At 43.9% G+C, this 15,023-nt stretch overlaps 1 protein-coding gene across 2 annotated transcripts in view; it reads right to left on the bottom strand.

Moving 5' to 3' along the window:
- SASH1 (SAM and SH3 domain containing 1) overlaps nt 1–15,023 on the bottom strand; it is a 261,529-nt gene that overhangs the window by 146,735 nt on the left and 99,771 nt on the right. For both annotated transcript variants that reach the window (XM_069598656.1, XM_069598655.1), the window contains exon 2: nt 3,688–3,816. In XM_069598656.1, the coding sequence (XP_069454757.1) occupies nt 3,688–3,816 (129 nt within the window). The remainder of the gene's footprint in view (nt 1–3,687; nt 3,817–15,023) is intronic.

The following is a 15,023-nucleotide window of genomic DNA, read 5'->3' as shown; positions in this document are numbered from 1 at the left end:
CACATGGTGCTCTGGGATGTGCCAAATGTATGGAAATACGGGCAACTTCCCTGCTGTTCAAGAGCGCTAATGTCCCGATCCCCAGCAGAGGCAAAGGCTGCGGTCCAAATACACAGTCCCTTTAGGGCCCATTTGGTGCTAAATAAAAACTCTCACGATAGTTATACATTTGAATCACAATCCCTGCTTATGCTGTTGAATTTTCACCCATCTGTCCTCTCTCTGTTACCTCCATCTAAACTAACTGGCCCCCCAAAACACTTTATCAAGTAAGTGCTTTATTCCAGTCAGGGGCCAGGTGATTAGGTCCTGGAGAAGTAGTTTGATATCCAGTCCAGAAATTTAATTACTAACATAATTATCAAAACCTTTTATTTTTCAGGGTTAAGTCAAGCATCTCTATGGGTAGGGTAACTTTTGGGCTTGTTTATTCTCCAGTTGGTATGTAATTAGCTCTTATGGACACTGCATGTTTTGGGACTTTTTAAAGCCAAAGAAATATCTAAATATGTTCCATCTATAGAACATTTCCTCAATTCCCCAAATTCACCCAGAGGATTTGAAATGACACAAACCCGAAAGACCTGTTTAAACCATCACCAAACTCTCCATCCTCAGGCTGTCTCTAAGGACTTTTTCTGCAGAGGACACCACAAGCTTGATGTTACTTTTTTTCCCCCTAGAAAATGCTTTAGAATCCTAATGTGTTACTATTTCCTCTTAGTGCTATCGGTGGGTCATTTCTTCTCCAAGCCATCTCACTTCTGCTTTTGACAGGGCTGCTTACTAGCCCAGCAAAGAAGGATTTACACGGCAGATCCTCAGACCCAAAGCTGCCCCAACAGCAGAGCAGGAAAGAAGTCTGCCTACTTGTCTGAAGGCAAAAATCGAAGTCTAGAAGTTACAGGTAAAATCTGACGCAATAAAGAGAGTCTTATGGACTGAAAGTTACAGCTTTTTAAGAAAATCGCTCTCCATCAAGACTCAATCTGTGATGAGCTAATCACTGCAAGAGGAAGCTTTCCCCAGGTCACTAGAGTTGCAAGCATGGCCTGAATGATGACCTTAAAACACCTCTAGGGATTTCCCTGGTGGTCCAGTGGTTAAGACTCCTCACTACCAATGCAAAGGCTTTGGGTTCGATTCCTGGTCAAGGAACTAATATTTGGCATGCTATGCAGAGAAGCCAAAAGATTTTTTTTTTTAATTTTTTAAAAATGCTTTTTAAGTCTCCAGCTTATGGACTCCTGAATAATGAGAACCATGTGGCATTTAACTTGGTCTTCAGCACTTGTCTGGAATCTCATAGAAAGGGAACCTGAAAATGATGACTTGGACCTTACTTTTCTCACTAACTACAGTTGAAAGGATGAAGAGTTTCCAGCCTGGCTGGAACTGGCTCCCATCAATGTTACCCACCATCACATTTCTGCAACTCTGATGAGAACTAATTTAGCTCCTGTGGTATTTTCTCCCACACTGTCTTCTGAAGCTCTGGAACAGAGCACACCAAATGAGGCCCATCTGTCTAAATGGGAAGAAGTTATTTATCCCACCTCCAGGCAGGCTTCCTTTCCTACCAAGAAGCTGCTCTCCAAGCTTCCCAAACACTGTGGGATAATTATGGAAACTCCAACTCTTAACCGGCTAGAATTTGGGAAAGCGCAGTTGAGTGTCGTATCAAGGATCATCTGCCAGTTCACAGCCATCATTTTCTTACTTGGTGAAGTGTCCTAGGAAGCCACAGAGTATCCTACGAGACTATTTTTCAACGTCAAAATTGCAACATCCAAGAACTCAGTGCGATAATTAGGTTATTGTTTGGCTACAATCTTGCCAAAAGGAAGAGAATCAACCTTTTCCCAGCAGGTTAGCCTAGTCTTTTCCCACACGAGAATACTTTCTTAGAAGAAAGGAAACACCTCTCTCCCACTGACACACACCAGGGGACAAAGTTATAAGAAAGACGCCCTTAATAACAATGACGCCCCGGTGCCTGCTTGGGCCACGGTGCCAGGCTCCTGGGATGATGACTTTCTGCCCCCAACTGATGCTTCTCAGTCTCAGCTGACTCTATTATACCAACTCCCACCCATGCGGAATACTAAATCAGCGAGGAAAAAGGATCAGTAATTATTTGACAGTTATGCTATCAGAAACCTTTAGGTGGATTGAGTTAAGGAAAAAAGTGAAAGTGCATAAGAGCACCAGCATCTTACCTACAAAGGAAGTGAATCATGTACTTGCGAAATGTAGCAGCTGCAGTACCTAAACTGCTTGTTGGATCCCTTATCCAATAGGTCTTTTGTAACATCCTTATCCAACAGGTTTTTATAATAGGTTTTTTATAAAAGGAATCAGTCATAAAATAATTATAGAAAATCACAAAATAAATAAGGATTCAATAGAATCAGTGTGCATTTTTTTTTTTAAGGCAAGAGGTGTTGTAACTCAAAGAGCTTCCCAGGTGGCTAAGTGGTAAAGAATCCATGGGTTTGATCTCTGGGTCAGGAAGATCCTCTGGAGAAGGAAATGGCAATCCACTCCAGCATTCCTGCCTGGGAAATCCCATGGACAGAGGAGCCTGGAGGGCTACAGTCCATGGAGTCACAAAGAGTCAGACACAACACAGCGACTAAACAACAGCATGGAAATACTGGCAGATATATAGATTTCATGGCATGCATGCGTGCTAAGTCACGTCAGTCGTGTCTGACTCTTTGCAACCCTGTGGACCACAGCCCTCCAGGCTCCACTGTCTATGGGTTTCTCCAGGTGAGAATACTGGAGCGGGTTGCCATGCCCTCCTCCAGGGAATCTTCCCAACCCAGGAATCAAACCTGCATCTCTTATGTCTCCTGCATTGGCAGGCAGGTTCTTTAATACTAGCGCCACCTGAGAAGCCCATAGATTATATGGACCTAAGGTACTGCCTGGAGAATCCCAGGGACAGGAGCCTGGTGGGCCACCGTCTATGGGGGTCACACAGAGTCAGACACGACTGACGTGACTTAGCAGTAGCAGCAAGGTATTTATTTACTATTTATCACCTGCAACTTCAAATTCTCCACTAACCATACACATAAAGGTCTTCACAAAACAGACAAATGAATTTCAATGCACCTGAGAGAAGGAATATAGCCATGAAAAATGGTGATGACAAAGAAGTCTTAATAATACAGAACTATAATAAAATATTAAGTATAAAAGCAAGAATTACATAGCTGATGTAAAAATGCCCCCAACAGAGAGGTGCTGAAACACCTATGTGGGTTATTACTAGGTGAGAAATTGGGATGGTTTCTTGCTTCTTTAAACTTTATCTTGTTGAAAACAAAAAGAAGAAAACAAAGGAAGAAAGGAAAGAACTAGCCTAGACCTACTTTTGGCTTAGAGTCAGTAAAAATGTAGTGTATATCAGTCTAGTGTAAAAATATCCTTTCCTCTTGAGTTAAAATAAAAATGCGATATTTTCGTTAAGTACAAAAATTTGATCACTGTTGCCACTACTGATACTTATTGTCTGATATCCACAGAACTGGGTTAATCCTTTGGGGATCTGAATTCTTTTTATCTCAAAGTAGTGCAGCAAAATGATCCACGCGCAAGCGTTAGAGGGGGAGGGAGGGGACGCTGGACCAGGAGCAGACTGGCTGGGCAAGCGCATATTCCCAGGATCCCACTCACCACGTCCAGGTCCTGGGAAACCCGCCGTTTCCGCAGCTCCTCCATCCTTTCACACACGTCGGAAAAGCAGGTATTGTAGTAATCTGCATACTGCTGAGCCAGGTCATCGATGTTTCCCAGAGAGCCGTCCTGAGGGTGAGGAGAGCAGGGAAGAAACAGAAAGAGAACAGAGGCGGTCAGTCCACCTGCATACGCCCTGTGTCCTCTAGTCTCCCTCTGTGTAGCCTTTATACTAATAACAGCTGGTATTTTTTAAGTGGTGGACATGTGCCACGCTGTTTTACACGCAACATCTCCTAATCCTCTGGACAGTCCTTGGACATTTTTCTCCCTGCATAGAAGAACAAACAACAGCTCAAAAGAGCTGAGCCAAAGCCCAAGGGTTCCAGGGCTACCACGCAAAGAAGCCGGGTCCCCAACTCAGGACTGTCTGATGCCAAGACCATGATTTTAACTCACACCCCTGCTTGCCTCTGGCCAAGAAATCCCCAGAAATAAACACTGTCAGTGCAAAGGCTCCCTAATGCCCAATTGGCAGGCTTCCCTGGTGGCTCAGATGGTAAAGAGTCTGCCTGCAATGCAGCAGACCCAGGTTCGATCCCTGCATCAGGAAGATGCCCTGGAGAAGGAAATGGCAACCCAATCCCACAGACAGAGGAGCCCAGCGGGCTACAGTCCATGAGGTTGCAAAGAGTCAGACGTGACTGAGTGACTAAGCACATGAAGCAGAACCTCCAAGGAAGCGTTTAAGGATCCACATGCCAGGACACCCTTCCCAGGAGGAATTCTGGTGGGAAGCTGAGAATTCAGGAGCCAACAGGGAATGCTACATCTGGGACACACCTCAACCACACCTCCCATGGGATGCTCAGAAAAGTGGGAACGCTTGTTCGCTACGTCATTCAAGCACAGATGCAAGAGGACACGTACAAATTCACCTAAATATATAAGGAAATACGTCTGTCTCTCCATTCAGGGAAAGGCCCAGAAGTTCTGAGGTCTGAACCCTCCAGTTCACACTCATCTCTGCTGCCACTTCCAATTCATCAGCTTAGGTATGTTTCCTAATCTCCAGCTATTTCCCCACGAGGTGTAATGAAGCAATGTGACACTCAGAGCTTGGTCCTTCACAGAGCTGACACACAAGTTAAGTGCTTGATTTACTTAACTAACAGTATTCACTACAAGATAACACTTCAGACTATAGTCTTCCTTTAGGGGAAGTGATTCCTAAATATACACACACAGAGTGATGCTGTGTACATTTATAGGTTATGCCATTTCTTCTATTCATTCATTCATTTGAGAAGTATCTTCCCTGTCACTTCTCACCTCCCAATGGGTTCTTTCTTTGGTATGAATAAATGACCCTACCAAAACAACCAAGGAAAACACAACTGTTAGACAACCGAAAAGACACACACACATTTTGCCTGGGACAGACTACTGGTCAGCCCATTGCACAGTTCCATCACCTATCATACAGCATGTGTCTAAGACTGCAGAGCACACTTACCTAGACACAAGCAGGGTTTGGGAATTAAAAGTTCTTCAAAAGCCTTTCTGCTAAAGACTGCAAGGCTCCAGTCAGGATGCCCAGGTCAGAACAAGCAACTACATCTATTCCACTTCCGCTTTCAACAATGTCACAGAACTGACCGAGTGGGGAAATAGAAATTGAAAGAAATGATTTTTTCTTTCTCTCTTTTTTTCTTTTTAAGAAAAGATGCTTCCTTTCTTACCAATAAAATGTTCTGTATTTGAGGTAATGGCCTAGAAGTCTGCAGTACAGCATAGGGGTGCGAAGCTCTCTGTAAAAACAGTTAAGATGTATGCACGTGTCTGGACAGGTAATTCCCTCACGTTTGAGATGACAGGCTGGATGGACACAGCGGGTTGGCCAGAGTCTACTGCCCGCCCCCCCCCCCTCCGGAAAACATTCTTCGTCAAATTTCCAACAGGGAAATAACACGGGATCAAAATGGAAGTCCACTGCCAGCCAAGAGGAAATGCACAGAGGAGGCCAGCCTTGAAGTCCTCACCTTACTGCTTTCCGTAGATGTGAGGTTCCTGACAAATGGCATCATAAATCAGACTATGATCCTGAGGTTTGTCCTGACTCGTCTGAACGCAACGGTACACGCCCTATGGACCACAACGTGAAAACCTACCACATCCTGACTGGGTTTTCTTGTCTCCTTCCCCAGTTGGCCTCATTGGCCTTGATCCAGTCACCAAAGGGACCTTGCAAAACAGAGATCAGACCAGGTCGCTCTCCTCTGAGAATGACACACGCCGCCCTCATCACCCATTCTACAAATAAACCCCACCCTCACCAGGCCTGGCTTTCAGGCCCCTTCATCTCTGCTGCCCAACCCCAGCCTGGAGAAAGGGGCTGTGGTCTGCCACCGAGGGCCAGAGGAGCCAGAGAGCACGGGCAGCCCCTCTAGCACCAGTTGCCCCCCTTCCACCACCAGGAGAAAGTACTGGAAGCAATTTTTAGGAAAGAGTGCAGGCAGAAGAGCTGCTCCCATGGGAGCATCTACTCCGGACACCAGCTACGGACAGCCAGGACTATGACTGCAAAGTGGCCAGTGAGGTAAGGGACTGGTCCACCCAAGCCCACCACTGCCTCGGCCAGACAGAGCATCTGGATAGTTCCAAGGACGAAGGGAACTTCTGGGCCACCTCTAACATCAGACTGTCTGACTTCTACTGACCCAGGATTATTTGCTTACACCTCAAAGACACAAAGCCCTCATTTCCCAGTTCTCTTCAAGAGCCTCAAGCGTTCTTAGGTCGCTCACCCAGTACATACTGGGAAAGATCCAGCAGCCTCCTTCCGAGTGAGTGTTGGACTCGCAACAATGTTACCCGAGAACCCATCCTTCTGAGATCCTGCCCTGATCCTGCCACTCCCCGTAGCCACGGGCACTCCTGGCCAACCCTGGGCTCTTTAGAATTGTCTTGGTCTCTAGCGAGTTTCTGGGGCTTCCCAGGTGGTGCTAGTAGTAAAGAACCCACCTGACAATGCAGGAGACGTAAGAGATGTGGGCTTGATCCCTGGGTTGGGAAGATCCCCTGGAGAAAGAAATAGCAACCCACTCCAGTATTCTTGCCTGGTACATCCCACGGAAGGAGGAGCCTGGTGGGCTACAGTCCATAGAGTCACGAAGAGTCAGACTGAAGTGACTTAAACACACCACACACACACAAAAGTATGATGACATCCTCATCGTACTCATTTCTCATTTCTCATCCAGAAACTTCTGCCTTCATCCCTCCAAGGAAATGAAACATACTTGCCGCCTTTGACCACATACAACTTCTACATCTTCTAACACCTGAGTGAACTTGTGAGGGGGTGGTTATAGCCACACACTTGTGAGAGCTGGCTGTTCTAAATGGAAATTCATCTCTCTCTCCCCTTCTCTCCCTCTCATTCAGAGGCACTAAGAGTTGTACTCCCATCCTGATTGCTGGCTTCTCAAAAGTAAGCAGCTTTCAAGTTTATAAACTGTATGGCTTATTCCAATCAACTACTATTTTCTTGGATTCATCAAGGTCATCTGAAAAAAAAAAAACTGTAAAAACACTTATTTATAGAGCTTTTGTTCAAACTGCTTTCTTTCCTTTCTCTCTCCTCTCTTGTACATCCTAGAACATCTTCAAAGTCAGCTGTTCACTTCAAAAGTTCCCAAGCTGCTGGTCAAACTTTCCTTCCCACTACTGAAAGAGTTTTCTTCCCTCTCCCTCACTTCCAATCACTCGGAAATCCCCCAAACTTCGGGGGCCAGGGAAATATCTGTTGCTTATGAGGAAGAAAGCAGCTGTTCAAGTTGACTCAGGCCAAAGACAGCAAACATCTCATACCCTGCGATGTCCACCCCTCACTTGGTGCTCAGCAGATAATAAATTAGAACAGGGTGGCACAACTGACTCTGTTTTCCCAAATCGCTTTCCAGATGTGCAGCGAGCCCCCATAATTATCACTTGCATCAGTCTTGATCCTTTGAGTGCCAAAAAAGGCAAAAGAAAAACTTTTTAAAGTGCGTATGTGTAATATTTATTTAGCTGAGTCAGATCTTAGTTGCGGCACTGGGTGTCCTCACTATGTCATGTGGGATCTTTCGTTGCAGGACATGGACTCTCTGGCTGTGGTGAGGACTTAGTTGCCTGAAGGCATATGGGATGTCCACCAGAAATCGAACCTGTGTTCCTTTCATTGCAAGGCAGATTCTTAACCACTGGACCATCAGAGAAATCCCGCACATGTGTTTTTTAAGGACGTCTTGTCTGTCATCTCCAGAATGGAATTTTTCCATCCCAGTCAAACGGAACCAAGGAACGACATGATGAATTTCTCTTTACTCACTCCAAATGCAGGCTTTTTCAAGACTATCTGAAGACCTTTGCATCCCTCCTATTCAACTTGTTCTTTTGTTTGTTTGTTTTAATCCTTGTTGCTTATCTATTTTATTTTTTTGTCATGCCACAAGGCATGTTGGATTTTAGCTCCCTGACCAGGGATTGAACCTGCACCCCCTGCATTGCAAGAGTGGAGTCTTAACCACTGAACTGCAAGGGAATCCCCAAGTCAACTTGTTCTTACTTGAGATAGTACAAACTTGTTCAGTAAAAATATTTACTTCAATTCAAATATTTGCAACATTAGTCTGTAGGGAATTTAAATAATGCAGCTGCTGTTTCAATAGCACCACGCCTATTATCTTTTTTGGGGGAATATGAAGTTCATGCCTGATTCAACACCCCACAATGCTAATGCCAAGAGATACTGATGTCACAAAATAAACTTCTAAATATACAGTATGACTTTAAACTATAAAAATTGATATTTATTATAATAAATACAATTATTAAAACACTGAAACAGATTTGCTTATTTTTCTTTTAAGATGCTAGAAGTTTCTGCTGTAGAGTGTATTACTTGTCTAATATGTTTCATTTCTTATATTTCCCCTTTGGTTCAAATGCATTAGGCTGAAGCAGGCTTCCCTCGTAGCTCAGTGGTAAAGAATCTGCCCACCAGCCAATGCAGGAGGCATGACTCTCAGGTTGGGAAGATCTCCTAAAGGAGGAGGGCATAGTAACATACTCCAGTATTCTTGCCTAGAGATTCCCATGGATAGAGGAGCCCGGCAGGCTATAGTCCATGGGGTCACAAAGAGTCAGACACGACTGAAGTGACTTAGCGTGCAAACAGGCTGAAGCAACACAGCTCAAGTTCAAGAATAGAGAAAAATCTTATTTCCTCAAAATAAACTTTTTAAAGTAAGTTGTGAAATTTTGTGTCACATTATGTTTTTACAAGATTTTCCCATCTCTGTCTACAAAGAAAAGAAAAGAAAATGATACAAGCAAATTCAAGTTCTCTTTCCAATTCTTAGTACAAAACCAGGTCACAGGATTTCCCATGGGGTACAGCTTCAATCCCTGGTAGGGAAACTAAGATCACACATGCCATGCGGTGCTGGCAAAAAGATTAAAAAATAAAAATAAAAACCAAACAAACCCAAAAAAGCAAGCACAACATTTTTCCATACGATCATCCATTTCACTTGATACGAACTTAATTTAAATCTGGGTCCCACTACCAGTGTCAGCTCAATGGGAGACAAACGTGTGTAATTTTCCCATGAAGCCATGGCACACGTTTACACGGCACCCCACTCCAGTACTCTTGCCTGAAAAATCCCATGGACGGAGGAGCCTGGCAGGCTGCAGTCCATGGGGTCGCAAAGAGTCGGACACAATTGAGCGACTTCACTTTCACTTTTCATTTTCATGCACTGGAGAAGGAAATGGCAACCCACTCCAGTATTCTTGCCTGGAGAATCCCAGGGATGGCAGAGCCTGGTGGGCTGCTGTCTATGGAGTTGCACAGAGTCGGACACGACTGAAGTAACTTAGCAGCATGTTTTTATACAAGTTTTTTATACAAGCAACATAAAAATACAGAGATAAGGGACATTGGACTGAACCATTCAGATTGGGTGAACTTCTGTTACAATTAAGAAAAAAAAGAAAAAGAGCATTGTCTTCTCGACAATTCATTCCATAGTATTTCTGAATTTTTATCCCGATAAAAATTCCGTCTCTGGAAAATGTGAAACTAAAAGAATTATGAAAACTGAGGCACTTGTATCTTTATTTTTGCTGTTCTTGCTCTCCTTTCCCCAGATGTCATTTATGCTTTAGACTATCTTGACAAAGCTTAAGGGGAGAAAAAGCAAAAGCAAAAAACTTCTCTGAAAACATCAGGAGGCACGATGTACTCTGGATCGCTGTATGTAAATTACATGCAAATGAATGCAAATGAACTTGTGGTCCTGCTATTTTATCTATCTATAAAGACAGAGCCCCAAGGGAAAACTCAATGTGTTGCTCTGAATCCCCAGAGTTGAGGGGAAGAAAGGGAATAGACTCCTGGCTCATTTATTTAATGCCTCTCTATGTTTTCCATCTGTAACAGTTAAGTACATATATGATATATGTTATGAAATTACATGTCATATTTACACTGCTCACTATCTTTTGGGGGGAGGGATAGAGATATATCCATAAGAATAAATATATCAGATCCTACAGGATAAATCTACTAAAAGAAGTCACAACAATAAAACCCTGATTTCTTGAATGACTTCAACAATGCATTCACACTCTTAATTAGTTTGTGTAAAGATTTTGAGGGGATAAACACTTCCAGCAACCTTTCAGGTGAAATTGCTATACCATAAACAAGACTTTAATTTCAGTTTCCTTGTTCAGCCTCATTGAATCTATGAGGCTGTTTGCACCAGCTCTGTCTTCCCATCCTGCTATACCATTCTGGAGAAATTCACTGAATCAGTCACGTCTGATTCTTTGCGACCCCATGGACTCCAACCTGCCAGGCTCCTCTGTCCGTGGGATTTCCCAGGCAAGAATACTGGAGTGGGTTGCCATTCCCTTCTCTAGGGACTCTTCCTGACCCAGGGATCAAACACAGGTCCCCCACATTGCAGGCAGATTCTTTACCATATGAGCCCATGAATCTGTAATAACTGATCTCAGTTATTCTTCTCCAAGGTATCCCTCCCAGCATTTCTGCAGACGGTTTGAGCTGAAATGCAGTTTGTATCAGGAAAGTTTTTGACACATAAAAACCAAAAACGTACACTAGAGGGACAAATTAAGTCATGCTGGTGGTGAGGAGGGCCCAGGGGACACACCCACATGGCAGGTGGCTGAAGGACGGCTGATTTCACATCTCCCACACTCATCCTTTCAAAACACCCAGAATTTTCCAGAGCCTATGTCTAATTCTTATCTCGGCAAATATGATCCTGGTGCTCAGGGCCCCCACTATTTATGCATCAGCGGTCTCCAGCTAACATAAATCCCTTCCTGAAGAATGAACAGTCTCACAAGCTGGCGGTACTGGCCACTTCTCTCTTCCCAGCACTCTCAGCAACTGCCTCTAAAGGCAATGGTGTTCAAAGTTCTGGGGAACAAATACCTGAAAAATAAATTGGTATATGGAACCTCCTTGTTGTTGTTCAGTCACTAAGTCATATTCAACTCTTTGCAACCCCATGGATTGCAGCATGCCAGGCTTCCCTGTCCTCCACTATCTTCTGAAGTTTGCTCAAGTTTGTGTCTATTGAGTCGGTGATGCTATCTAACCATCTCGTCCTCAAAGAACCTTCTTGACATAATGTAATTATTTAGGAATACTACTTACAACTCTAAGCACTTAATATAAATTATATCTATTAATATTTGCAACTACTCAGCGTTAAAAATACACCCCAAAATAGGCATTTTAAGTTAGATAAATAAAAGTGTAAACAAAAAGTTCTAAGTTCTCTCCTGTTCTCCAATGAATAAGCAACTGTAGTGGTATTCACCCTGCACATGATGACCCATTAGGACTCAAGGCTGGATCCAAGAAGCACAACTGCTAGGAGATTGGAAGCTGATAAAATAGTCTGCCTATACAGGTTGCTGCTTGTGCCAAGTACTGAGCCTAAAGTCACCACAGGTCGGCCACGGTAGCAGATGCAGGAAGCTGGATGTGAAAGACCAAGGACAAAACGCGAGCGCATTGGAACCAGGAAGACAACTGGAATCCATACCTGCTTCTCATCAGCTCTAACCTTGATGCCACAGCTGACTTACACGAGAAGCTGGAGCTCCTTGGGTGACTCAGGACCTCCAGAAGTTGAAGGAGATCTGGCAGAACCTGGATGTGCTGCAGGTCTGGGCACCAACTCATGCCAACAAGGTAAATCAGTGACACCACGAGGCAGCCACCACAGCGCCCACGACCCTCCACCAACCTTCAGAATCTAAAAACTATGGCTGCTGCTGATTCACTTCTAGCTTCGGGTTGACACTGTCCTTAACAGCCACAGAATCCTCAGATATATATTTGAGACCAGCATTTGTTTAAATGACATGGCACAGCACAGAAGAGCACAGAATAGAATAGAAAGTCTTGGCAACACCCCAGGAAGAAAGGGGACTGTTTCCTGCAACATTTGTTTCAGTTACGTATCTGTTTGTACCTATATAACTGTACCTGATCACCATGTACTAATAAAATATATCTTCTAGTGATTCTCTGGCCAAAAGTCAGAAAGTTATTGGTGGAGTTTGTCTTCCAGGCTGCACCCTGGGGGTCCACTTTGGAGTCTGTTCTTGAGTCCCTTAGGTCTCTTCAGGACCTTCACCCTCCTCCTCAACTCACCCCTAAATCCACATATCCCTGTGGGGCCCTAAATGGGAAACCTTAAAAAAGAAGGGCTAGCTTTGCGATTTAGAGCTAAGATGGCGCCTGGCGGAAGAGATAGGGGCGTGGTCTATGTTACAGTTTTTGATTGGCTCTCTTGATTTCCGTGCACGTGGACAGTGCGTGACCACCATAGACTCCTGTTATAACGAAGGCCCATGACGATTTGACCTTTAACGTGATTGGTGCAACTATGGCATATCACGATTTGACCTTTAACATGACTGGTGCAACTATGGCATATTACGATTTGACCTTTAATGTGATTGGTGCAACTATGGCATATTACGATTTGACCTTTAAAGTGACTGGTGCAACTATAGAAAGTCCCTGGCAAAAACCCCCTTGCTTGCCTATATAAACCAAGAGTTTGTAGCAATAAACCGAAACTGCTTAGATGGAACCCCTGTCGCATCTGATTGTCTCTCGCTTGGGGAGGGGCTGGGTTGGCAGAGAGCAGGCTCACCTCACCTCAGGCCCCCTCAGCTTTGCTGAGGGAAGTTCCACTGCCTCTCTCTTTCTGCGGAGCATCCCCCCACAATTCCCAAAGGCCCTCCCTGCATTTTTTTTTTCTTCTTGTAGTCCCTCTCTGCTCCTTTGGGGGGAATAGCATCAGTGATTGAATAAGTTTAAAGCCACAACAGAAGCATTTTTTTCTTCTCCTCTTCCTCCTGCAGGCTCAACACAGCCCGGTTGACTCTAGGATATGAAAAGCTTGAGATATTTTAGCAACAATGTTATTACCAAAATCTTATGCATGAACTAGTAATTTCTAATTATCTCCTGGAAAGGGATTTGAACAGCTTGGCCTAAATATGAACAAACTCAGTTTATAAGCCATAGAGAGGAATAGTTATAACAAAATGGAATGAAAAGGCCTTCTCCTGGGGAGTGTGTGTGCTGGCATCTTTGACATCATGATGATTGCCAGGTGTGATGAAGAAAGTGATCCATAAAACTATGGTCTTCAATCACCAACACCTAGTGGGGTATTTCATTAATTCAAACTATATTTATTGAACACCTATGAAATTCCAAGTGCTGTGCTAGGTGCTAAGTATACAACATAAAATCAGGAAACATGAATGCTTATTATTACTGGACAGAGAAGCAAAGTATGGTCTTTATTTTAATGCAGTCATATAGTTAAGTCATGGAAACTTGTTGAAGGGATTTACTAAATTGTGTGCTTGCTATATGAGGTCTTTTGGGGAATTAAAAGATTTGAAAGATCCCATTTGCTGGGCTATCGGTGGCTTTAAAAAAACATTTCACAGGAACCCTCAGAACTTGAAAAATGCAGGGAAAAGACTGGAACGTTGACACTTTGCTCAACTTGACATTTTGCTCACACTTAAAACGGACATGTGGATTTAGCCAGTGACAATTTTAGACTCAACTCACCTCTCCTTTCCAAACCTGCCTGAGCTTAATCGAAAATCATAGATTGGAAAGAACAGCAGAGTGAGCTAGCTGGGTGGGAATGACGTCAGAATCTCAGAATAGATTCACAGACTTCGATGAGCATGATTCACACTTTACCCTTCCTCCAGCCACCTCTGCTTGTAACCATGGGGAAACGAGCATTTGCAGGCAGTGGAGGCATCACGATCCTACTGGGGGCAAAACTGATCTATGATATTCCTAAAAATTTAGAAAACACATTTATCTCAGAACACCCCTGGAATTTCTTTTTATAATGCAAATTAAGCTTTGGATTGGGTTGGCCAAACAGTTTCAGATTTTTCCATACCACCTTACAGAAAAACCCAAACAAACTTTATGACCAACCCAATACAACATTTGAGTTTGTTTTATAAAAATGATATTCCACCCTGGCTTGAGCAGAGAGTTGGCAGGTGTGGTATACCTGGAGTCAGACATGTACCTGACTCCACCTGATTTTCAAGGACTGCTCCTGAGGACAGGACGACTGTCAAGTAAGATTCGAGGTCCTGGTGACCTGATCAAACTGAAAACATCATGCTTATCATCATTCCCTGTTATAGTGCTGATCACATTCTTTCTTGGTGATGTTGCCAAAATTCTATATTTTTAAGAACTGGCAGCTAATACCTAAACAGTGCTATCAATAAAAATTCACGTGGCTTACAAACCTGAGGATACCAAACACATGGCCCAGTACTAAAAAATTTTGCAGCCCTTAATTTGTATTTTGATAATTCTCAAAACTCCTCCTCCAGCTCCTGCGGCTGCTGCTGCTTAGTCACTGAGCCGTGTCCCACTCTTTGCGATCCGTGTGCTGTGGCCTGGCAGGCTCCTGTGTTCATGGGATTCTCCAGGCAAGAAAACTGGAATGGGTTGCCATTTCCCTCTCCAGGGAATCTTCCCAACCCAGGGATCGAACCTGGGTTTCCGGCACTGTAAGTGGATTCTTTACCTTCTGAGTCACCAGGGAAGCCCTCCACCTCCTTAGCAAATGCCTCTGTCTGTTCTTCCTTGATATTCAATTCAAACTCCCCACACCCACGAAACTTTCATTCTGGATTCCAATAGTCCAGAGATCAGCAACAGGCTGTTT

The sequence above is a fragment of the Ovis canadensis genome, chromosome 8 (genome assembly GCF_042477335.2).
Source record: "Ovis canadensis isolate MfBH-ARS-UI-01 breed Bighorn chromosome 8, ARS-UI_OviCan_v2, whole genome shotgun sequence".
NCBI lineage: Eukaryota > Metazoa > Chordata > Mammalia > Artiodactyla > Bovidae > Ovis > Ovis canadensis.
The sequence above is the reverse complement of the archived record's forward strand: the minus strand, read 5'-3'. Positions and strand labels throughout refer to the sequence as shown.